The sequence below is a fragment of the Platichthys flesus genome, chromosome 12 (genome assembly GCF_949316205.1).
Source record: "Platichthys flesus chromosome 12, fPlaFle2.1, whole genome shotgun sequence".
In the NCBI taxonomy this organism is placed as follows: domain Eukaryota; kingdom Metazoa; phylum Chordata; class Actinopteri; order Pleuronectiformes; family Pleuronectidae; genus Platichthys; species Platichthys flesus.
Genome location: NC_084956.1, coordinates 712,802 through 736,616, shown reverse-complemented (window position 1 = coordinate 736,616; position 23,815 = coordinate 712,802). Strand labels below are relative to the sequence as shown.

The 23,815-nt window shown below is 46.0% G+C and overlaps 2 protein-coding genes across 2 annotated transcripts in view; both read left to right on the top strand.

Annotated features, from left to right (window-relative positions):
• The window catches only part of LOC133966542 (basement membrane-specific heparan sulfate proteoglycan core protein-like), a 298,590-nt gene that overhangs the window by 225,320 nt on the left and 49,455 nt on the right, over positions 1 to 23,815 (top strand). The window lies entirely within an intron of this gene.
• Positions 9,527 to 21,985, top strand: mrps5 (mitochondrial ribosomal protein S5). The gene is made up of 12 exons (XM_062400940.1): positions 9,527 to 9,613; positions 10,543 to 10,662; positions 11,587 to 11,712; positions 12,326 to 12,439; positions 12,917 to 13,036; positions 14,534 to 14,568; positions 19,286 to 19,376; positions 19,600 to 19,646; positions 20,087 to 20,144; positions 20,794 to 20,856; positions 21,320 to 21,456; positions 21,534 to 21,985. The coding sequence occupies exons 1-12, from the start codon at positions 9,565 to 9,567 to the stop codon at positions 21,756 to 21,758; spliced, it is 1,185 nt and encodes a 394-aa protein (XP_062256924.1). The 5' UTR covers positions 9,527 to 9,564; the 3' UTR covers positions 21,759 to 21,985.

The following is a 23,815-nucleotide window of genomic DNA, read 5'->3' as shown; positions in this document are numbered from 1 at the left end:
AGAGGAGAGGACCTAGGACAGAACCTTGAGGGACCCCAGTAGTGAGGGGACAAGGTTCAGACACAGATCCTCTCCAAGTAACCCTATAAGTGCGTTCATTGAGGTAGGAAGAGAGCAGGGAGAGAGCAGAGCCTGAGACACCGAGGTCCTGAAGGGAGGAAATGAGGATCTGGTGGTTCACTGTGTCGAATGCAGCAGAGAGGTCTAGAAGGATGAGGACAGGGGAGAGAGAGGCTGCTCTAGCAGTGTGAAGCTGCTGAGAGACAGCAAGGAGGGCAGTCTCAGTTGAGTGACCTGCCTTGAAACCAGACTGGTGAGGATTTACTCTTGCCTCCTTCAGAGAATTAGGGAAACAGCCAGTTGACAGGGAAGTCTTGATTAGATGGGTAAGAAAAGAAAGAAGGTCAGGGGCAATAGACTGGAGAATGTGAGAAGGGATGGGGTCAAGGGGGCAGGTGGTCGGGCGGGCGGAGGTTACCAAGGTCAGAACTTGATTGGGAGACAGGGGGGTGAAAGAGGTCCGTGGAGCATTAACGCAGAGGGAGTGTCAAAGTGCTGCTCAGCTGTCGGCTTCTCTGGGAAACTGGAGACGGACACAGAATGAGACTGTAATTACAAAACACGTCAAAAGAGCAGGATGAGACAATGACTGACAGAGACAGACAGGGAGAGAGAGACAGACAGACAGGGAGAGAGAGACAGACAGACAGACAGACAGACAGACAGACAGACAGGGAGACAAACAGAGAGAGAGAGACAGAGAGAGAGAGACAGAGAGAGAGACAGTTATGTTCCATAGATAAGTTCCTGCAGATCCGTACTGGGACCACAGTCCAATGAGGGACTGATATCGATGTTACAGTTTTGTTTACTTTTACTTTGCCATGAAGTGGTTTGAAAAAAAAATAAATATATATACTAAAAAAAATTTAAACTTACTATTTAGTAGCACTTGAATAGTACTTACTTATAGCACTTTTTAATTTTGCTTTATTTTTGAAGAAGTTTGAGTCTTCTGGTCTCAATGGGATTTTGTCCTGTTGTCAGAGAAATGCCTTGATTGGTTCCAACACTTTCTGTGGTGAGGAAATCAATCATAACGTTGATGATTGATTATTAAAAACTGGAAAATAAGGACAAAGTTGTAATAAACCAGAATAACACAGAGAACCGGTTGAGTGTGAACCCAGAGGTGGAAACTTTAGGAAACATTGAGTCTCCACAACCAGACTGCTGTCCCGCTGTCTGTCCACTCGTCCTCCGTTCTGGGGACAGCACATCACTGTCCCTCCCTGTCTGAACATGTTGCTGGTGGTCCAGTGACCTCTCACTGGCCCAGACGCTAAGCGGGGGGGAAACCAGTGCTTCCAGCGAGGCTCAGGGACAGAGGGACGGACGCAGAGAGGGAAACTGGATTGTGTTGTGTTGTGGTTCAGTGATTGTAATCACAGTGAACGTGGTGTGGCTCAGAGCTACTTCCTCCACGTCACAGAGAATCAGAGCTACAGGAGTTCGATGCTCGGCCCAGACCCCCCCCCCCCCCCCCAATCCCCAATCCCCCCCCCCCCCCCGCGCGCGGCTCAACGCTGAGTCCGAGGCCGACACATGTTCACAGATGTTTCCTAACACACAGGTGTCACACTCCTGTTTCACTGGAGCTGCTCGAGGGAAGAATCCAAGAGTCATGGATCAATCCTAGAGCTAGAGGATTTGAGTTATATATCCCTGTATAGATCTAAAGGATATTTACAATACATAAATAATGAAAGGCCTCAACCCTTCGTATGTGTGTGTGGGTGTGGGGGGGGGGGGGGGGGCTTTAGGGGTTCAAAGCAATCAAGCTGCAGAGAGAGAAAATGACAGGAGGGTGTTGGCGGGGGGGGGGGGGGGGGGGGGGGGGGGGTTATGTAACGTGACATCGCAAGTTGAACTTTCCTTCAAAGTCTGTAGCCCCAGAGTGTGTGTGAGTGTGTGTGTGTGTGTGTGTGTGTGTGTGTGTGTGTGTGTGTGTGAGTGTGTCTGTCCAGTATCTCTGTGTGTGTGAATGTGTGTGTGTGTGTGTGTGTGTGTGTGTGTGTGTATGTTTGTGTGTGTGAGTGTGTCTGTCCAGTATCTGTGTGTGTGTGTGTGTGTGTGTGTGTGTGTGTGTGTGTGTGTGTGTGTGTGTGTGTGTGTAATCCCTGCTGATAGCACAGTCCACTGAGGATCACTCTTCTGCTGCTGAAGATGGTTTTGTCGTACGAGACGTCAGCTCCTCTCTCCTCCTTCCAGGTTTGAGGAGCGTCCTCTCAGAACACACTGCGGGGCACCACCTGGAGACACCACCTGGAGACACCACCTGGAGACACCACCTGGAGACACCACCTGGAGACACCAGACAAGGTGTGGTAATAATGGAAATGACTCTAGTCCTGTAACTCAACCACGAGTCTGCAGCTCTGAGGTTGAGCTTCTCTGCCTCCCACGGTGAGCGAGTGGGCACGATGATGCTTCTGATACATGAAGTAATCTTAACTTTTTATATATTGTGTGTTTTGTGTGATTTTGTGTGTTCTCGTTGTTGGAACTCTTGGGTTTTTCTATCATTTTAAAGCTTATGATATACAATCAAATTGAATTGAATGAAAGTCTGCACAGAATTTAAAAGTAATCCATCAAATAGTAGTTGAGGTTCCCGAGCGCTGGTCCAGTCGTTTCCTCCCAAACAACAGAAAACAAATCATCCAGCAGAAAAGTCCAAAGCAGATTGAACTCCTGTTTTCACGTTTACATCTCAGGTCCTGGTGAAATATCCAATCTGTGTGCAGCCCGGGCACAGTGATGAATCCAGAGAGCAGGACCACAACAAGATTACAAGTTTCAACAGATCAAAAACAACTTTCACCTCGTACCAACGCGTCTGACGCGTTCGGCCATCTTTATTATTCCTCCTGAATTCAGGCTGATTGATGAATCTTTCAATCTGCAGATGGTTTGTGAGATTGTTACTAAACACAAACTGAAATCAAGCTCTTTGAAATCTATTTCCTCAGCTGATTCCAGCCGTTTCATGTTGAATCATATTTTATCTGGGGGGGTTTCCCTGAGGACTTCAGGGACAAAGCTTCTATTGGACATGGAGAGTGTTTCTATAAGAGAAATGCTGATGGCTGTGAAACGCTCCTGTAGCCCAGCAGCCATTAACTGCTGGATTCAAGCCACGCTTCACATGCAGGAGTTCTGAAGAGTCACACACACACACACACAGACACACACTACAGACACACACACAGGTTCCAGCTGCAGGACGCTCTGTGGACGGGAAGAAGACGGATCCCTGTGTGGTATCGACCCGATCGGACCAGGACCAGAACAATCACTTAGATGCAGCATCGGTGAGAGAGCGTTTGAGTCTGTGGAATAATTCATATGAGAGTGTGTGTGTGTGTGTGTGTGTGTGTGTGTGATGTAAGCACATCAATGCTGCTCAGGTTTTACTGCAGCTCCATTAATTTCCACAGCAGACCAGGGTTTCACTTGTTATTATCTACGACCCCATCACAGCAACTAGAGGTTACTTCACCAATGGAAACACAATATGTACTGGTAATATAGATGAAAGGAAATATAGCCTTCACTGGGAACACACACACACACACACACACAGAGACACACACACACACACACACTGGCAGCTGCTCAAGTTATGAAATATGATCTATGTTGAATAAAGGATCCAGAGTCAATGAGTGTTGTTGTTAATCAGATGTCAGAGGATTTATAACACTACAACCTTTACAACTCGTAAAACACACAACACACAAACCTCAGCCAAGGCTCATCACCACAACCCATGTGCTGTGTGTGTTTATGGAATGAGATTGGATCCAGATCATTTTCTGTAAAGTGTGAACTCTTCACCAAACGGTAAAGACCCCGAACCTCCAGGCTCCCCTGTCTGTGGCAATATTCAAATATCTGTCCACACAGCTCGTCCCACGTTATTATACATTAAGCATATGTTTGGGATTTGAGTCGTCAAATAGAAAACAGCTGGTTGTACTTTAGGTTTTATTTTAAACCGCTCATTGTTTCTACTTTGACTTTCTCAAATTAACTGCAGCAAATTAATTTTACATTCGTTTCATTTTTATTAATTTAGTTTTTCCCAGGAAAGGTTCTGACGTCTGATAATTTGTCTTTTAGTCTCAGTCCAGCTGCGTTCACACAGACGAGGTGGAACCAGAGGAACCAGGTGGAACCAGAGGAACCAGAGGAACCAGGTGGAACCAGAGGAACCAGGTGGAACCAGAGGAACCAGAGGAACCAGGTGGAACCAGAGGAACCAGGTGGAGGCAGAGGAACCAGGTGGAACCAGAGGGACCAGGTGGAACCATAGGAACCAGGTGGAGCCAGAGGAACCAGGTGGAACCAGAAGAACCAGGTGGAGCCAGAGGGACCAGGTGGAACCAGAGGAACCAGGTGGAACCAGAAGAACCAGGTGGAACCATAAGAACCAGGTGGAGCCAGAGGGACCAGGTGGAACCAGAGGAACCAGGTGGAACCAGAAGAACCAGGTGGAGCCAGAGGAACCAGGTGGAAGCAGAGGAACCAGGTGGAGCCAGAGGAACCAGGTGGAGCCAGAGGAACCAGGAGGAACTTCTGAACCAGATCTCTTGAGGAGCTGTGAATCCTGAACTCTTTGTGGTCCTTCTCCTTCACAGGACCTGAGTTCCTCTTAAACGCACTCATCTCCTCTCTTCTCCTCTGAGTCTGTCACCAGAACCCAACCTGGATCCGGACCGGTCTCCTGCTCAGACTCTGGTCCCTCTCGTCTGCTGAGCTCTTTCCTCCCTTCACTTCCACTCGGAGCTGATTGTGAGCCCACATTTAAACCTGCAGCCGTCTGGTAGTGAATTATTGATCAGCTTCCATTATTCAACCAGTGTGATGAACGCAGAATGCTGGTTCCATGAATGATGAAGTGGAAGTCCTTCAGGATCCAGTGGTGATGGCTGGCTGAGTTCAGGTTACTCCAGACCTGAAGGATCCAGACTGTGTGATGTCACAGCCACTACCTTTATGATGCTTTATCCAATCAGAAGCTGTTCTGGATTTTTGCAGAACAGTCAAAACGTGCTATAAGCTATGATTTAAAAGTCTTTCCTTTAAAGTCCACCCACTGCTCTCTCTCCTGCTTTGATCCTGGACCTGACTGAGAGATTCTCCTTCTCTCTGCTCATCCCTCCTTTATTCTCTGCGGGGGTCCATATGTTTCTCTCCCTGTGTTCTCCCCCTCTCTCGCTCTTTCCTCTCTCACGTCTCATTAGCTTCTCTTTCTGCCGCCCGACATTCACATTTCATCAGTTTGCTCTTCTGCCTCTCCGTTTCCTCTTCCTCTCTTCTGTCGCTTTTCAAACTGATATTCACCCTGTTATATATATTATATGTACATCGTCCTCTCTCCACTTGTTCTTCCTTCTCTCCTTCTTTCATCCCCCATTACCTTTAAATTGCTCCATCCCTTTATTGTTCCTCTTTTATTTTAACCCCGTCTTGCTCATGTGACTCCATCCTCCCTTCATCCCTCGTTCTTTTTGCTTCCCTTCTGTTTACCTGTTCTCTTCTCCTGCTCTCTTCCTTTCTCGAGTCTTTTCCTCTGCCACTTCCTCTCTCTGGGTTTTCCTTTCTCTAATCCATCCCCCTCTCTCTCTCTCCTTTGCATCCGTTCATCTCCTCTGTTCACCTCAACTTTTCTTTCTCTGAATCCTTGTCTCCCTAGTCTCTCTTCTTCCTCCTTTTCTTCCTCACTGCTCCCTTGTTCAGACAACTGTCTAAACTCCCGATTGTTCTCTCTTTGTTCTACAGCTACTGACAACACAAAGGTTTTTTTCTCTGCCTCCCTGAAATAACAACTTTATCAGACATTCATCTTATTTCCTCGAGGAGAAACTCCTCCGTCCCTGAAGTGGTTCAGTGATGACATGTAATGTTTTAATCTGTTACTCTGCTTTTATATGAATTCATGATTTACTCTCATTTTGTAAATGTTCCTCCTGGCGTCTGGTAGGGGAGCAGTTTGGTTTTGGGTGGTGCAGGTCGCAGATTAAAGGTTTTCAGTGAATTGTCCTGTCTCTGCCAAGCAGCTTTTCTTTTCCCTTTCTCTCCTTTTCCATCATTTCAACTTTCTCATCTTTCTTCTCATTCTCATTATCATTTTCTTCTGTCTCCCCTCTCATGTTATTATTTCTATTCTCATACTTCTACAGTTTTCTTTCTCATACCTCCTCCATCCCTCCGCCTTGTTGTTCTCACCTCTTCTCTTTCGCCATCCGTCTACAGACAATACTTCACTTTCCCCTTTGCTCTACCACTTCAGCAACAATTAATATTACATGACGTCCCACATGGTGAATTTTTCATCTGACGCTGAGGTGGCTGCATAATTCACATCTGTGTTGGAAGTTTTCAACCTTTTTCATGTTGAGCTATGAAGAGGAGAGAGGAGAACAGAAGGAGGTGTTTTGTTCGGCTCCTTTCTAACTACTGCGATTATGATCAACACTTTGAGTAAAGAAAAATCTGAAATGATTTTTAAGGAAATGACAAAAGCAAGATAAAAAAGGAAGTTACACGAGTTTCTCAGAAAATCTTCCTGAAAGAGAAGAAACCACAGAGTTTTCATTCTGTGAAATTCCTCCAAATGTCATCTCTGAGAATTAAATATAAATTCTTTGGACGCAACAAATAAAATCTCTCTGGTCAGATAATGACAATATAGTAAAAATCCAAGGCGTGTGTTGCCTTGGATTTCTGGTTTCATCGAGGTCAACACAGGTTTTCATCTGTTATTCTTTCTTTGTGTGCTGACGAGTTTCTAAGTATTTTCACTGCAATCAGAGACTGAATCTAAACCTTCAAGAAAGAAAACTTTAACACCTTCAACTATAAAAAACTTTTTTTCAAGTGCCCTTGAGCAAGACCCTGAGTCTTAAATTTTCCGATGGAGCTCCTCAGTATCACATCAGATTAAACTGTGGTTTTACTCTGCAGCTAAATACGTGTTTTAAGATAGAAAAGCAAAAAAACACACTGCAGACATATGATCACATTAATCAAGCTAAACTTAATGATGAGCGAACTCAAGCCACTCAAATAAATCACAGAAAAGCTTTTTTTAAATTGCCTTATCATTCTTCTGCTCAGTGACATTTCATTTCTCTTTTGCAAACAGAGGTTTGGTTTCATGTCCGATTTCAGCAGATGTGTCCTGATACAAATTAAAACTCTGTGACGGTTAGTGTGTCGTGCAGGAGGAGGAGGAGGAGGAGGAGGAGGCGGAGGAGGAGGAGGAGGTGAAGGGCCAGCAGGGACTCAGCGTATCGATCCACGTCGTGTTAGGACGACCTAAAGACGACTCCTCAGGGAGAAGCCTTCAACTCGTTCTCTACTTCCTGCTCGTTCCTTCTGTTCCAAATCCAATCAGGCAGATTCTAGGAGCTGAGTGCTTCCATCGCTTCCATCTAAAGATCTCTCACAGTTGTTTCCAGATAATGTGAAGAGAAATGATTCTTTCTTTTCATCTTCTTCATTCACTTACACAAACACGATCAAACATGAATCATAACTAAACATCGGGTTCCGGCTCCTTCTGCTGGCGTCTTGTTTCCAGCTCAGTCTGTTTCTGTGGGTTCTGCTCATGTGTCTCTCACCTGCTGCCTTTTAGAGCTGTGGACCAATCAGCTGACAGCCCTCAGCTGATTGGTCCTCGGACAGGTGTGTGTGTGTCTTTGTCCAGTGATACTTGAGAATTAAAGGTTTTTTGAAAGAGACCTGAAAGAGAGTCCATTAGACCTGTAGTCACATGACGCTGTTTGACTTCTTGTTTTACCATCGTGGGAGATATAGACACAATATGACTAAAGCAATCAGATGCTCAGATAGTCTGAGGAATACATGTAAAAATGAATGAGTGAAGTCAGTAATGAGGACACACCCCATTGTGAAACCAATAAAGTTATTATTATAATTATGTTTGGTTTGTACTTTTGTCATAAAATCCCAGATCAATATATTGTGTAATACAGTCGATTCCCTTGTGATTAATTCCCACCCAGGGTTGGGCAGTGCTCCAGCTGCCTGTTATCTAACATTGTTTATTTGCAAAGTTAAATGTGCAGGATCCCGAACGAGCAGAACATCTCCTCTAACTGTACCTCTCTGTATAATCAGTCTATTTCCCCAAGTACCAGAAACACGTGTGAGCTCTCTGGCCTGAAGCAGCCCACTCAGATGAGCAGGACTCAAACTGCGTCACACTCGTTTTCTCAGTGAGCTACTCTTCTGTATTTTCATGAAAAACTTATTTTACTTTGAATTGGATCAGCGCCGTGTTACTTAATAATAAGTATTGCTGCTGTTCCCTCCTCTGCGCACTGTTGCACAAAGCCAGAGAAGTGAGTCACTCTTCTACATAAAGGCCTGAATAACGCCGCCTTTATGGGGCAATTATTTTGGAGAAACGTTATGGAAGGAAAGGCATTGATTCTCTGAACAGCTACTCCCACCTCCTGCTGTCACACAGCTGGCCAGGCAGCCCGGTCTGCAGCAGCTCCATGATTGCTCCTCGGCACTGTGCTGCAGGAGGAGGGCTGTAATGTTCGGGAAATGATCTTGAATAAGGTGAAAATTGAAAATCACCGGTCGCTCAGCTGTATTTCCATCCTGTCCAGAGGCTGTGGGAGGTTCTGATTGGTGGCCGGCTGCACACACTCAGAAACAGCACGTGTGCATTGACGTGTGCAGTGTTCGGCCTCATGTGTGCACATAGAAATTACATGTTGAAGAGCATCATGGGACATGGCTCCTTGTGCTTTGTTTTGGACGCACACACCAATGTTAATAATCTTGATTTATACATGTAAATGCCTTTCCTTAAGATATGAGCTGAACTTTTCTTCCAGGTCGTTTTTCAGCTGTGAGACACGTGCACGTCCGATTATGTGATGGAAGATTTGACCGTCATCAGTCACAAGGGTTCAAATGTTAGAAGTTACTTTATAAACGATGACATTTGAAGAGGAGGCAGAAGAAATCAAAGAAGATAATACATTTAACAGATTGTCAATAAGAATAAGAATTCAACAGTGGACATTAAATAGATATCTATTCACAACTTGACTCAAGTTTCAAGATTCAAGATTCAAGAGATTCAAGATTTTTATTGTCAAATGCACAACAATAACATTAAGCAGTCGCTGGCAGTGAAATGCTTGAGTCTCAGGCTCTCTTCTAACAATGCTCAAGTAATTACAACCTATACAATAAAATAAAATAGAAAATAATGTATACATATCTAAATATACAGCTGAGGAGAAAATAAACAACAAAAGTGCAAATATGCAGATATGTCACGGGATACATTAAAATACAATTTAAAAATGTAAATCAATAGTGATGTTCATTTGATTGAGATGTATTATTGTAAAAATGATTTCAAAACGCAGTTTAATCGAATTTCCGCATTTCTCGTCAGGCGTAGTTCAGACGCCTTGTTGTGCCGCGCAGGACCCTTCAGAATCCAAGATGGCGGCGGCCGTAAGGGTGTACTGTGCCCTCCGCGTCACAGTCGGAGGTGAATAACTTGTGTTTCTCTTCTTCCTCATCCTCATCAAACGCGCACAGTGTTCGTGTGTCTGTGTTGTGTCTGTGTTGTTGCTGTAGTTGTGATTCAGATGAAGTGTTTGTCTCCAGGACGTTAAACTGACCCTGGATCAGCTCGCTGCGCTGCGGGGAACGCGCCTGGGAAATAATTCATATATATACTTCATCATCATATACAGTTTAACAATAATATACAGTTTAACAATAATATACAGTTTAATAATAACATTCGGTGCAGGCGACGATTACCTTTATGTATTTGTATGTTAACTTAACAACACTGTGTCGATTGCTCTGTATGGTTATTCATTTTAATAAATGTTATAATTTACCTATCACTATTTAAATCACGTGTGAACCATGTGACTGTTGGTTCTGTCAGTTCTACCCTGAGTCACGTGGTGGTCTTGACCTGATGGATACCCCCCCCCCCCCCCCCCCCCCCCCCCATTATTTGAGTAATATCTCAGGTTCCAATGACCCCAGTTTCCACCTCTGTTGGGAGATGAATTATACTTTATAGTTATGATACTTCACGTACCACCAACATGGTTTATTCTGTGGACCGGTTCTGTGAACTCAGATTTCAAAGAGCTTCACTGGAGCCGAGGCAGGAAGCGTCTCCAGGTTCACGATGTGGTTTGATCCAGCAGCTCTGCTCCGGGTGGTGGAACCTGGAGAACCTTCTCTGGTCTCTGGTCTCTGGTCCAACCCTTTTCACTGAGAACAGAGGAGTGTTGTGGTTTAACGTAGTTTCTGTCCCCATCAAACAGTGATGTAGGACTCCCTTCACATTAAGCCCAGTGGGGGTGCAGATCACGTACAGGTGTTCATCTCACATTGATGTCATAGAGCTACATGATAGAGTTCTGATCCAGCTGTCTTCTGTCTCGGGTGCAGCTCCACTCCGCAGCTTCGTGTCCCAGACTCGAGCCTCGGCCGCGGCGCTCCAAAGACACGCCGCTCTTCCCCCCGCGACGGCCTGGCAGCAAACCAGACATGGCAGCTTCTTCAACAAGTGTAAGTTCTTCTTCTTCTTCTTCGTGTTGGAGCTAGAACATCCACACATGTGTGAGCCACTGTCCTTCTAGATAGAGAAGTAAAGATAGACTTTACTTCTGATTCAAATGGTTATTGGCAGTTTATTGTTTGTTGCTTCAAGTTGCAGTCGATACAAATGGTTTTATTATTTTCACTTGAATGATGCTTGTGACATATAGTTGATGAAAATTAGCTGAAACATATATTTAATTGATATGTTTGTGGAGAACACAAGACGTGTTGACCTTGTTTTCATCAAGGCTGAACCACCACAAGGTTTTTTGACTTCTCTTGTTTCTCTTTTGTTTTATTCAATCATGGCCCAAAGCTGCTCTTAGATTGAAGTCTGAGTCAAATGCCAAATGTTACTGATCTCTGCAGGTTGGAAAGTCTTTTTAAAGCCTCTTTAGAAAAGTGGAGGCTGTCAAAGAAGCAGTTCAATGCTCATTGGTTTGAAGAGAAATGTTCAAGAAACACATGATGTTCCAGTGTCCGCATACTTGTGGCCAGTTGGTGCACGTCTTTATTTCCAGTTGGTTCAGCCCAACCCACGTTCTCAGTGCAGCTTGTTTTAGTAGAGGGACAACTAAGTGAAACTGCACATTCAAGATTTAGATGTGAAACAATTTGAGATGCACAGAGAGCGAGAGAATGGAAATAAATATTCAGTGGAAGTGTTGGAGCTGAACCTCGTCTGTGAAGTGAAGCCAGTGAGAAAACTCCCATTCCCTCAAACACGAAGGAAAAGGCATCAGGACGCCACCTGAAAGCAAATGATTGGAGAATGTTGTTGGTTATTTCTCAGTGTAGAGCTACCGTCAGTCTTGTTGGTCTAAATCCATCAAATGACTTCAATCTGTTGTGTTATTTGTTGTTGACTTTGTGTGTTGTGTGTTTCCTCAGTGACGGCTGAGGAGCTGTGGAGAGGTGTTCTCGCAGAGACCGGTGCCGGAGCCAGGAAGGGCCGAGGGAAAAGAACCAAACGCAAAATGAAGAAGGACCTGAACCGGGGACAGATGCTCGGAGAAGGTGAGACATCGTCTGTCCACATCTCTCTGTGTCTTAATATTTGATTGATTGATATTTTATTTGTGTTAAAATTAGTTTTTCTGTCCTGTGAAGTTTTCTGCTGTTCTCAGGTCGTCACACTGTCTGTGTGAAGCTAATGAGCAGCTGATGGACACCGAGCGCTAGAATATTCATCAGCTAGTGCTGATTGATTTATTGCGTCGCTCTACCGGGGGGGGGGGATCACCCTCGTTCTCTGTGTCTGTCCCCTTGTTCTACTTTGACTTGCTTTATTCACTTTTAAGAGGAACCATCCGTCTTCATTCTGCCTCGGCCTCATCGTGGCAGTCTTCACTCGACTCTCTCTCCTCCACACTCGACTCTGGTGTAATGTTTTATTCACACAAGGATTTTAAGACTAATACTGAAGCTCTTAGAAGAAGAAACTGAGATTGCGAGTCTCAGACTAAACGGATATAAACCACTTCCAGACAGCAAGTTCTACCATTTTAATTTAGGACTGAAGCAGATCAGATGTATTAATGTTCTTATTCAGAGGGGAGGTATCATCCCACAGAGAACATGTGGCCTTGTGTATGTTCTAGTCTTTAATCTTCTCTGTCTGGATCTTCAGGGCGAGGAGGGTTCCTGTGGCCTGGTCTGAACGCTCCGGTGGTGAAGGACGGCGTTCTGCAGAACATGAGTCGACGAGGCGAGGCTGAGCAGCAGGAGCTGCAGGCCGACTTAGGTGAGGAAGACGCTGATGAAGATCACAACTTTAGAAACAAGATTCAGGAGCTTTGGACGCTGGTGTTGATTTAATCTAAACAAAAGCATGTGGGATTTTCCTGTTGCCTGACCTGGACGTTCTCCTGCTGCCTTCTTTATATGGGGAAGCAAGCTGTGGAGAAGGTTCAGACCCGAGTTAGAAGACGTTTTCCTGAGTCCTCTTCCCTTCGTAGAACAGACGTGATAAATAATAAACCAGTATTTTTATCAACACCACAAACTGGGAGCTTTAAAAACACAAAGAGCGACTATTTAAAGAGCCGGCGTGAGGAATGTGGAGCAGCGCTGAGTGAGATAGAAGGCGTCTGTGATCTCATTTGTTCACAGTAATCACACAGTTAATCTGACAGTGATGGATGGAGCCGAGGAGCTTCATCATGTTGTGCTGCTGGAAGTCGGCTCCGGGCTCAATGTGACGCTCGTGTGTTTCCTGCAGTGCGTCAGAGGGAGGAGTGGGACAAGAAGAGGAAGATGAAGGTGAAGAGGGAGAGAGGATGGACGGGGAACTCATGGGGCGGCATCAGCCTGGGCCCCCCCGACCCTGGACCCAATGGAGGTACCCCCCCCCCCCCCCCACACACACACACACACACACCTACTCAGGGTTCAAACACATGTAACCTTATTATTTAACACAAAAGTGAGTTGTGACAGTTACTGTGAATTACAACAAACAACTGAAGACAGTTCAAATAAATGTGCGACAAATACACTGAGAAGTGAAGTTAGGAATATTACACACACACACACACACACTCACACACACACACACACACACACACACACACACACACACACACACACACACACACACACACAAACACACACACCATGATGAAACCGACAGATGAAGCAGTAGAGGAGAAGCTTCTGTGTGTGGCCCATTACAACTGATGAAGTTTCAAGTGGGACAATGTCCTAATTAACTAACGTCTTTCTCTCTCTCTCTCTTCCTCCCTCGTTTTCTGTGTCACACTTTCCATCTTGTACCCTCTCTCTATTTGTCCTTCTCTCTCCAGCTTCTCAGTCATCCCCCCTTTCTCCTCTTTCTCTTACCTGTTGTTCTTCCCTTCCTCCTCCTTCCTTCTTGTCATCTCTTTTCTCTTTTTACTGCCTCAATCCTTCTCTCAACCCATTTTCCTCCCCTCATCCCTTCTTCATTATCTATTCATCTCGTCCCTCCCACAGACTCGTCTTGTTTTTTCTCTGGTCTTCAAGCTAAATGTCCAAATGTTTTCAGAACAATAACAGCGATGAATAAACTGGTTGAGATGTGAAGGTAGTGCTCAGTCAAACTGGGATTTCAGCTTCCACCTTCAATTGGGTTTCATCAGTAATACAGGACAGAGCTGTAGGTTTTATGGGAATATAAATGGAGAGATTGGTTCATATTAAATAAATGTCTCAGCAACTCTCAGGAGGGTTTGAACCTGAGTTTGGGCTGAAGTTGGAATGTAGTATTGTGTCAGAGACGAGCCTGTGGACAGACGAGGGACAATCTGTCCCCTCGTCTCTCGCTCCTTCTTCTTGAATTCAGTCAGTCGTTCACGTCCTTAATGTCCTTTTCCTCTCAATGCTCCCTCGCACCAGCACGCTCTCTCTCTCTCTCTCTCTCTCTCTCTCTCTCTCTCTCTCTCTCCTACATGTTCAAACACTTCCCTTCACACATTCTGTCTGTCGCTCACAGACACACACACACACAAATACACACAGGGCCCAGTGACTGTGATGCACAGAGTCGTGTGTGTGTGTGTGTCTGTGTGTGTCTGTGTGTGTGTCTGTGTGTGTGTGTGTGTGTCCCCTCTGGGCCTTTGAGTCAGCTCCTTTGTTTGTTGTTAATTAGTTGGAGGTGAACACGCTGCTGTTGAGAGAGAAACATCCTCAGAGGTCACAGACAATGGAAGTGTCAACTCGTTGTGCTACTGCAAGGGCTTCTGGGTATTGTTACGCCAGCAGGAGCCTGGTTCAATCTGTTCGTGACGGCTGTGATGGTGTGTGTGTGTGTGTGTGTGTGTGTGTGTAACAAACCCTCTCTCCTCTCTTGTCTCTGCAGAAACCTATGAGGACTTTGACTCGCGTGTCATCGAGGTGAGTGTTTCTCTTCTTCAAACCATCCAGAGCCAACTTGTTTTAACTCTTCTCATAAAAGCACAACACACCTTCCAGTCGTTTCTCATACACACCTTTCTCATGCTGGTCCAAGCCGCTGGGAGCTCTGGGGGAAACCCTGCTCTTCAGATTCAAACTGAACTCACAGCTGCACTGACAGTAGAACATTGTGTAAGGTCGGGTTGCATCACACACAACAGAGTAATTACACCGAAAGCCTCGGAGGAGGAAAGTGTTCTCAAGGAAATCCAAATGGAGAAAGGTCCACGGGGCGTGTGCACATCGATGGTGATGGAGGTCAAGCTGCTGAGCAGGGTGGCTGCAGTTGAGCATTAAATAGCAGATGTTGATGCGTCAAACAGAGTTGTTTCTAAAAGGTCAGAGTTGTGTAAGTGTGTGATACAAAAGCAAATTAAAAGAAATACTCAAAAGAAAATGTATCAGCAGAGGAAAGAGTGGATGTTTTTAAATGAGGAGACGGTTCCTCTAACTGAGGTTTACTCAGGATGATTCTTTAGTGAGCTTTTATCTACGTGTGTGTGTCTGTTGTGTGTGTGTGTTGCAGGAAACTCTTTTTATTTTACCGTAATCACTTTAACTCAGCTTGTTCCTCTGTGTTTAGAAGAACATCATCACAACCTCCTCCACTGTCGCCATGTTTGTTGTCAGAAACTCTCCAGTGCTGCTCTCAGCTGGATTTATTGCTTAACAACCACATCGGTGTGGAGCACTGGTTTGAAACCAGCTTGTCTCTTTGCATAAACAAGTCTTTAATCCTCAAACTGGTCTTTGTGGTTGTGAGACGGAAACAAAAGTCCTCACGTTCCCCAAAGTCCTCAAAAAGCCAAAACAATGAAGCAAACTCACAACCTTATAAAGACATGAACTCACACACACCTTCAGGAAAGCGATGACATGGACGTCTTATCTTTCTACACACATACACAGGTCTGATAGTAATGGAGCCCATTTTATTTGTATCAACTGTGTGTGTTTGATTTAATGTGTGTGTGTGTTTGTGTGTGTGTGCTCTTTGGCTCTGAACATCCTTTTTTCTATCTGTTTACTCCAAATAGTGTGAGTGTGCGTTTTAGCAGGGTGTGTGTGTCTGTGTGTGTGCGGCACTATAAATTATAGGCCTAATGAAATGAGAACGGCTTCCTGGAATAAAAAGTCTCGTCTCCCAAGGACGATGGGGGGGGGGGACATGATGTGAGAGTTAAACAGTCAGGAAGTGAGAATGCACCAAATGAGATGAAGACGAGCGACGATGAAGACGAGCGACGATGAAGACGAGCGATGATGAAGAGCAGAGGGAGCGGCCGAGTGGAGAGAGAGAGGAGGACAGTGATGGCGTCTCTCCAGCTGCAGCACTTGGACGGGACTCAGCGATTCCATTAACAGAGATGGACGAGCTCGCTGTCAGAACAGGGCTTTGTCTTCTGTTGTTGTTTACCCCCCCCACCCCCCCCTCCGCTCCGAGCTCAACAACCTTGAGAAGTTCTGCTGAAAGACGAAGAGAGCTGTGAGAACATTCAATTCAATTAGACGTCGTGTTTTAATAACCAAGTGGAGCCTGAGTGGGGACGTGAACCCAACTCTGTATCTGAAGAGGAACTCCCATCTCCGCTCTCTAAGCCCCCCCCCCCCCACAATAAAGCCCAGTCTGCTCTGATTGGCCAGTTGGCCACTCTGTGGTGACATCATAATGACCCCGGACCAGGTCCTGCAGACTTTGAGCTTCTGAACTTTAAAGTTCTTTTAGACTTCACCACACTCATGTTGATGACACACGTGTTTCTGTGGGTAAAGAATTCATCATGTATGAGCTTTAAGGTCCATGAGCTGTAAACATCAGAAGAGACCCAGAGAATAAACGAGTCATAACACATACAGCACATCAAATGAACTGTTAATGTGTAAAGATTCTAGAATCTCTTTTCAGTTCAGCAGGAGCCAAAAGTCACGTTTCACTATTCAGTGTGTTCACAAGGTCAAGAACTCCACTCCCAGCCGAGAGAGAGAGAGAGAGAGAGAGGAGGTGAAGTGGAGTAACAGTCTGGTGCTGGTGTCTGGTGCTGGCAGTGGTTCTCTCCCAGTGCCTCGTGGCTCCGTGTGCTGGGAGCTCCTCCTCTGCAGCCACAGAACCGACCGGAGGACCAGCAGCTTGAGGAGAAGATGAGACAGAAGTGAGCGTCCTCCCACCACCAGGCTGTCGCCCCCCCCGGGGGAACGTGCCCATCTGCTGCTCTACCACAGGAAACTGCTGCATCTTCATCTGAGGAGCGTGAAGATCTTCACAACACCAGACTCACACTCTTCTAATAGAAACTGGCTCTGAGTCTCAGTGGAGCATGATTCACTGACACCGGGATCCCATCTGCTCCGGGTCTGTGCAGAGGCAAACCAGAAGTCTGAGTTCTGCACAAACCTCCTGAGCCGTCTGCAGCTTGAACCTGGACCTGGACCTGGACCTGGACCTGAACCTGAACCTGGACCTGGACCTGAACCTGGACCTGAACCATGTCAGAGCACCAACCTGATGAGATCAAGTTCTGGTCTGAACCGGTTCCACTGATGGGTCCGACTGGTCCTTCACGGGCCTCCAGCCACAGAACTCAGACTCTGTGTTTCTATATTTTGTGTAGTGTTGTGGCATTAACAGTGTTTTGTGAATCTACAGTAAAACGAGTTCAGTTTGTGGAAGTATACAAACACAGGCACATGTGCGCCCCCTGCAGGGAGGTGTGGTCATTGTGTTTTGGTGTTGGCTGCTTCCCTGACCCACAAACACGCTGCAGTGTCCCTGCAGTTAAATCTTAATCCCTTTTCTGAAGTGTGTGTTGTGTTACTGCACAAGCCAAGTGTAGACTTTGAAGTTCCCTCGGTGGAAACTCACACTCGCCGGTGAAGATGAAAGTGAGATGGTGGTGAACTGCTGCTGGTCCCAGTACCAGATACCAGTACCTCATAAAGACACGGTTAGCAGTCGGGACCTTTCTGTTGGTGAGGTGAGACTCTAGTTCAGAGAACACAGATGTGTGTGTTGTGTTGAGCAGGACAAGGAGAGTTGTGGAGCTGAATGTGTGTGACAGTGTGAAGCTGGAACTTCTCTGTAGGACGGTTCCTCTGGACCCTGGGAGACGATGGAGTTCCTGGTTTAGTTTTCTCTCGTTGTTTTGTCAGAACGTGAAAACTGATGCGTCTGTGTTTACTCAGGAAGTTCCTTTAGTGAGCGTGTCTGTGTGTGTGTCTGTGTGTGTCTGTGTGTGTCTGTGTGTACAGTCCTTTTTAAAGTGTCTTTTGGCAGCAGTTTGTTCATCTCTTGTCGAGGCTCCACACAACCTCTCAAATGCAACACACTGCGTCCTCTTCATCATGTTGTAACGTTTGTGTGTCTTTCCCACAAACACACAATCTGTCCCTTGTTCTCTCGTTCTTCTCCCTCCTTCCTCGGCTTCTCCTTGTTCCTCATGTTTAATATCAGAAGATAAACCCGCTTTATATTTCCTCTCATCTCCTTCCTCTCCTCTCCTTACACCTCCTCCTCCTCTCTTCTCTCTCCTTCTCGTTTCTTCTCTCTCCTCCTCTCATCTCCTTCCTCTGTCCTCTCCTCTCTTCTCCTCCTCCTCTCTTCTCTCTTCTCTCTCCTCCTCCTCCTCTCTTCTCCTCCTCCTCTCTTCTCTATTCTCCTCCTCTCTTCACTCTTCTCTCTTCTCCTCCTCCTCTCTTCTCTCTCCTCTCTTCTCCTCCTCTCTTCTCTCTTCTCTCTCCTCCTCCTCCTGTCTTCTCTCTCCTCCACCTTCTTCCATCTTTACATTCCTCTCTTCCTCTTTCTTCTCTTCATCTTTTGACATCTATATCTGATCCTGTGAATTCCTTCCTCACTACCTTCCTATAGCCCCCCCCCCCTCGCTCTGTGTAGTGCATCAATGCTGCCCCCTGGTGTTCTAAAAAGTTGTGTTGCAGGTTGTCGATCAGCCAGTGTGGAGTGAAGCAGAATGTGTGATAGATGAATGGCTGCTCTCAGATCTGAGACGTCACTTTAAGATGGATTGACAACACAAACACACTAACACATACACACACACACACAAACACACACTTTGGAATAAAAAACATGTCAATCAAACAAAGGGATGTTTGGACAGCAGGGATAAGGAGGAGAATCCTTAATTAGTCCCACAGTGAGGACGTTTCCCATGAAGACATAATCACCTGTCATATCTTTGATGTTCATCTTAACCTCAGGAAGAAGAAATCTCTCAAACTCATGAAGCTCATGAACGTGTCTCACACCGACTGTGATGTTCAACATGAGCATCAAGCAGATGAAGACTTTTCCTTCTCTTAGTTTGTACATTGTCCTCGGTTCATGTTGGACAAGTTTCTGATTTACTGACGTCTGTCTGATTTGACTGGGACATTTAATGTCCACCATGAAGACAAGGATCCGTGAGAGGATGTGTCCCATGTGAAGACACTTACTGTGAATGTGTTGGACATGTAAAATGATAATAGTAACAGTTTGTGTTATGAGCTTGAGCACTTTGTGTCTTCTGACTCAGATGAAGACCAGAGGACGTGTTGATGCAGTTGTCCTGGTCCTCCAGGTCCACACACGTCTTCCTGCCTCTCTACACACGTTCCCATCTCGTGTTGTGTGATCTTTTGTGTTGTGTTGTGTTGTTTCCAGGTGAAGACTGTGTTCAACATGACGGCCAAGGAGGGCAGGAAGAGATCCATCAGCTGCCTGGTCGCCGTGGGGAACGGAAACGGAGCCGCAGGTTCGACTCCTCACTCCCTGTAGTCATGGCGACTTGTCTCCTGAGACGGATGTCTGTCCCGAGGACACATGACGTCTCATCACACAGAGCAGACTCACAGTCAATGTCTCATTTAACCACGATAACAATCATTTCATTGGAAGAATCTCAGTCACACTTTAGAAAGCAGAAGTCACTCTGAGCTCCTATGTGTTAACCTGACTCCCCCCCCCCCCCCCACCAGGCTTCGCGCTGGGTAAAGCAGCCGATAGGAACACAGCTCTGAGGAAGGTGAGGCCACTCCTTCCTGTTTCATTCAAAGCAAAATAATCATTGATTTCTTCAGTTATTACGTTTTTTTTCTGCTGTTGTTTCTGATAAATGGACGTTAATGCAGCAGGACCCTGAACCTCCACTAGGGGTCAGTGACCCTGAACCTCCACTAGGGGTCAGGGTCCCTGAACCTCCACTAGGGGTCAGGGTCCCTAACCCTCCACTAGGGGTCAGTGACCCTGAACCTCCACTAGGGGTCAGGGTCCCTGAACCTCCACTAGGGTCAGGGTCACTGACAGTCCTTGGATATAGAACATTAAATATGACATGTGATAGTATCATTGTCATTTGTTTATTTTAATATGACTCAGAAATCTGTGGAGCTACAGGGTCAGTATTTTATTATGATGACATTGAAATTAAAACAAGTTGAATTTCTTTCTCCTGTTTGACTTCAGGCGAAGAACCGAGCGATCCACTACCTGTACTACATCGATCGCTTCAACGACCACACCAGTGAGTGCAGTGTGTGTGTGTGTGTGTGAGTGTGTGTGTGTGTGTGTCTGTGTGTGTCCACCTTCTCTGCCTGGGGAGTTGAAGAGATGTGTTCAGACTTTAAGAGGACAGTCGTGTCATATCGTGAATTGAAAAAGACGAATGTGACTTTACGATAAGAACCGATGGCGTCTGAAATATCTCCCCCCCCTTTAACTCTCACTCCACCTGTTTGTCCTGTGAAGCTCCCTCTATGTGTTGTGACGTCTCCTCCGTCCTCTCCGCCCGTTTCCTCCGTCTGTTGCTGCAGTATCTGAATCATTAAGAGATTCCTAATTCCATCTGGAGGTGCAGAGGAAACAGGGAGAGCACGGTGAGGTGTGTAAAGAGATGTGACACCAGAGCAGGATTCTAACCCGAAGCGGTTCAGCACCTCGCTCCCACTCAGGGACCGTGTGCGTGTCTGAATGATTCATCAGCACGAGACGCTGGACGAGGACGAGAGGTTCGAGTCCTGAGAGACAACAGGAGGAAACAGAACGAAGCACGAGTAGAGAGGAGAAGACACAGAACACGTGGCTTCAGTATTTATGAGTTCTCTCTCTCTCTCTCTCTCTCTCTCTCTCTCTCCAGTCTGTGGGTTCTATTCACTCGTTTTTCTCTCCAACAGTTTATCACAACATCGAGTCCAAGTACAAGAGGACGACGCTGCGCATGAAGAAACAGAACCAAGGTGCAGCTGCGTTCAGGTTCAGGTTAAAAACACTGAGTCACAATTGAAGCAGATGTAAAGTTGGTTAAAGCAGCAGAATGATGTCACAGCTGACTCAGGTCATCAGGGACAATTCAGTTCTGTCTCATGAGATGTTTACATCAACAAGCTCTACAGACCTTTACGTGACCTCAGTGTCCGACTCAATGAAGTGAATGTATATAAGTAGTTGTACAAAGTATAAAAACAGCTCATTCATTAAACCCTGGTGTTAGTATTTTGGATTGGACAGTACTGATGAGTATTCACAGCAGGGATGGAGTTTGACTCAAAACAAAATCTTGTTCATTGAAAGAATCGAACATGACGCCACAGTGTGATTTGTGTTTATAATAATTCTTTTGTGTGCTCAAGACGACACAGTGCAATGACAGGAGTGTGTTTGTTTGACTGTGTGTCTGTTTGTGTGTCTCTCTCTGTGCAGGTTATGGTCTCCACTGCCACCGGGCTGTCATCACTCTGTGCAAGCTGATGGGGATCCAGGACATGTACTGCAAAGTGGACGGATCCATCAACTACCTGAACATCACCAGGGCGCTCTTCACCGGATTAGCCAATCAGGTGAGAGTCGGAACACAACCCATTGACGGTGACCAGCAGGACATCGACTCTCACACATCTGACTTCTCTACTTGTAGGAAACACACCAGACTCTGGCCAACAAGAAGGAGCTCCACGTGGTGGAGTTCCAGTCGCAGCGAGGCCCCCTCCCCCTGGTGGTGGCGAGTCCTAAAGCCGGCGCTCGATCGGACCCGGATCCCGAGGACGAGATCCCCAACACCCGGCTGCACTGGGCCGACGTGAAGGCTGCTCAGGGATCCAAGCGCTCCATCTGGGCGGGGGTGAAACGCACCATCTGGTAGAGCGGCTGAGGAGCGGACTCATAGAGGCACGAGGAGCTGGTGGCAGCTCTGAGGTCAGCTTTGAAAGAACTTTTCTTTCAAGGATCAAAGTTCCACGTTCCTCAAGCTGCACCTCCACAGACCAGGACACCGTGAGATCTTGATGTGTAGAGATCCATCCTTCCTTTCTGACTGAAACAAATGTGGAATTGTTCTGATATAAATAAATCATAAACCTGTTGCTGAAGCATTTAAAGATTCAAGTTGTATCTGTGAAAAACTGTGACAGTCTTTCCCCTCGGTCCGACTGGGATCTCTCCAACTCTCTAAATAATCCAGATTATTTATTAATCTTAATGGAACGCAGGAGAAAACCTGAACTCAGGACATTTCATTCAGACGCATTAATGTCAATCTGATGATTTATATTTTCACACAGAAAAGTCAGGATCACTAACGTCTGCTTCAGAGTCGGAGCCGAGACGTTGGAGCGAGTTACTGGACGAGTAGAAACCTGCTCGACCTGCAGAGGGCGCTAGAGATCAGTGATGATGCTGCTCCGCCTCTGATCCTGTTCACTGTCACGTTCCCAGGACTCTTATCCTGCTGCTCCACTTTCCATATGAAAGAGAAAAGTCAATATTAACTCAGTGTGTCTGTGAGACTGGATCCACACATCTCACTGAGTGGAGGGGCAGGAACCTGCATGTGAGGTGGAATCATTAAATGAGTTAGATGAAATGTTCCTGGACAAAGTGGAGCAAAGGAACCAGGACACAGCAGCTGTGACGTCTTAATAAACGTTTAATCTGGAGAAAACTAAACTTTATCACAACCACAAATCCTGAAGGAATCCTCAAGCTTCTTATGGAGAAATTATTTCTCAGCTGCTTTTATCTACTGACGATCAGAGTTCAGGTTTTTATTTAAAATCTCTTCTGACACAGAACTAGAGTCTGACGATCATCGACTCTCTGGATGAATCTAAAACGTTGAACTGTTCCTTTAACTCAATAACATGTTATTCGTCTTTATTTTCTATCCTGAGTTTCATTACTGAAGATTCTCAAACATTAGCATATTGTGTAAACAACATTTATCTTTCACCTCGATGTTGTTGGGTTTTGTTTGGTTCTTAAAAATACATAAATTCAATATGTTACAACCAATAAACAGGAATTACTTATTACATTCTTTAATGAACTTGATTCGCTATGAAAATAGAGGGTTTGGGGGGGGCCACGTGGGTCGATGCCACCAGGATCCTGGTCCTGATCTGTCTCCTGATCCTGGTCCTGATCTGTCTCCTGCTCCTGGTCTTGATCTGTCTCCTGATCCTGGTCCTGATCTGTCTCCTGATCCTGGTCCTGATCTGTCTCCTGATCCTGGTCCTGATCTGTCTCCTGCTCCTGGTCCTGATCTGTCTCGTGATCCTGGTCTTGATCTGTCTCCTGCACCTGAGTGAAGGAATCCTGATCCTGGTCTTGATCTGTCTCCTGATCCTGGTCCTGATCTGTCTCGTGATCCTGGTCCTTATCTGTCTCCTGCACCTCAGGGAAGGATCCTGATCCTGGTCTTGATCTGTCTCCTGATCCTGGTCCTGATCTGTCTCCTGATCCTGGTCCTGATCTGTCTCCTGCTCCTGGTCTTGATCTGTCTCCTGCACCTGAGTTAAGGAATCCTGATCCTGGTCTTGATCTGTCTCCTGATCCTGGTCCTGATCTGTCTCCTGATCCTGGTCCTGATCTGTCTCCTGATCCTGGTCCTGATCTGTCTCCTGCTCCTGGTCCTGATCTGTCTCGTGATCCTGGTCTTGATCTGTCTCCTGCACCTGAGTGAAGGAATCCTGATCCTGGTCTTGATCTGTCTCCTGATCCTGGTCCTGATCTGTCTCGTGATCCTGGTCCTTATCTGTCTCCTGCACCTCAGGGAAGGATCCTGATCCTGGTCTTGATCTGTCTCCTGATCCTGGTCTTGATCTGTCTCCTGATCCTGGTCCTGATCTGTCTCGTGATCCTGGTCTTGATCTGTCTCCTGCACCTCAGTGAATCATCTGACGGCTGACAGTCACAGAGTTA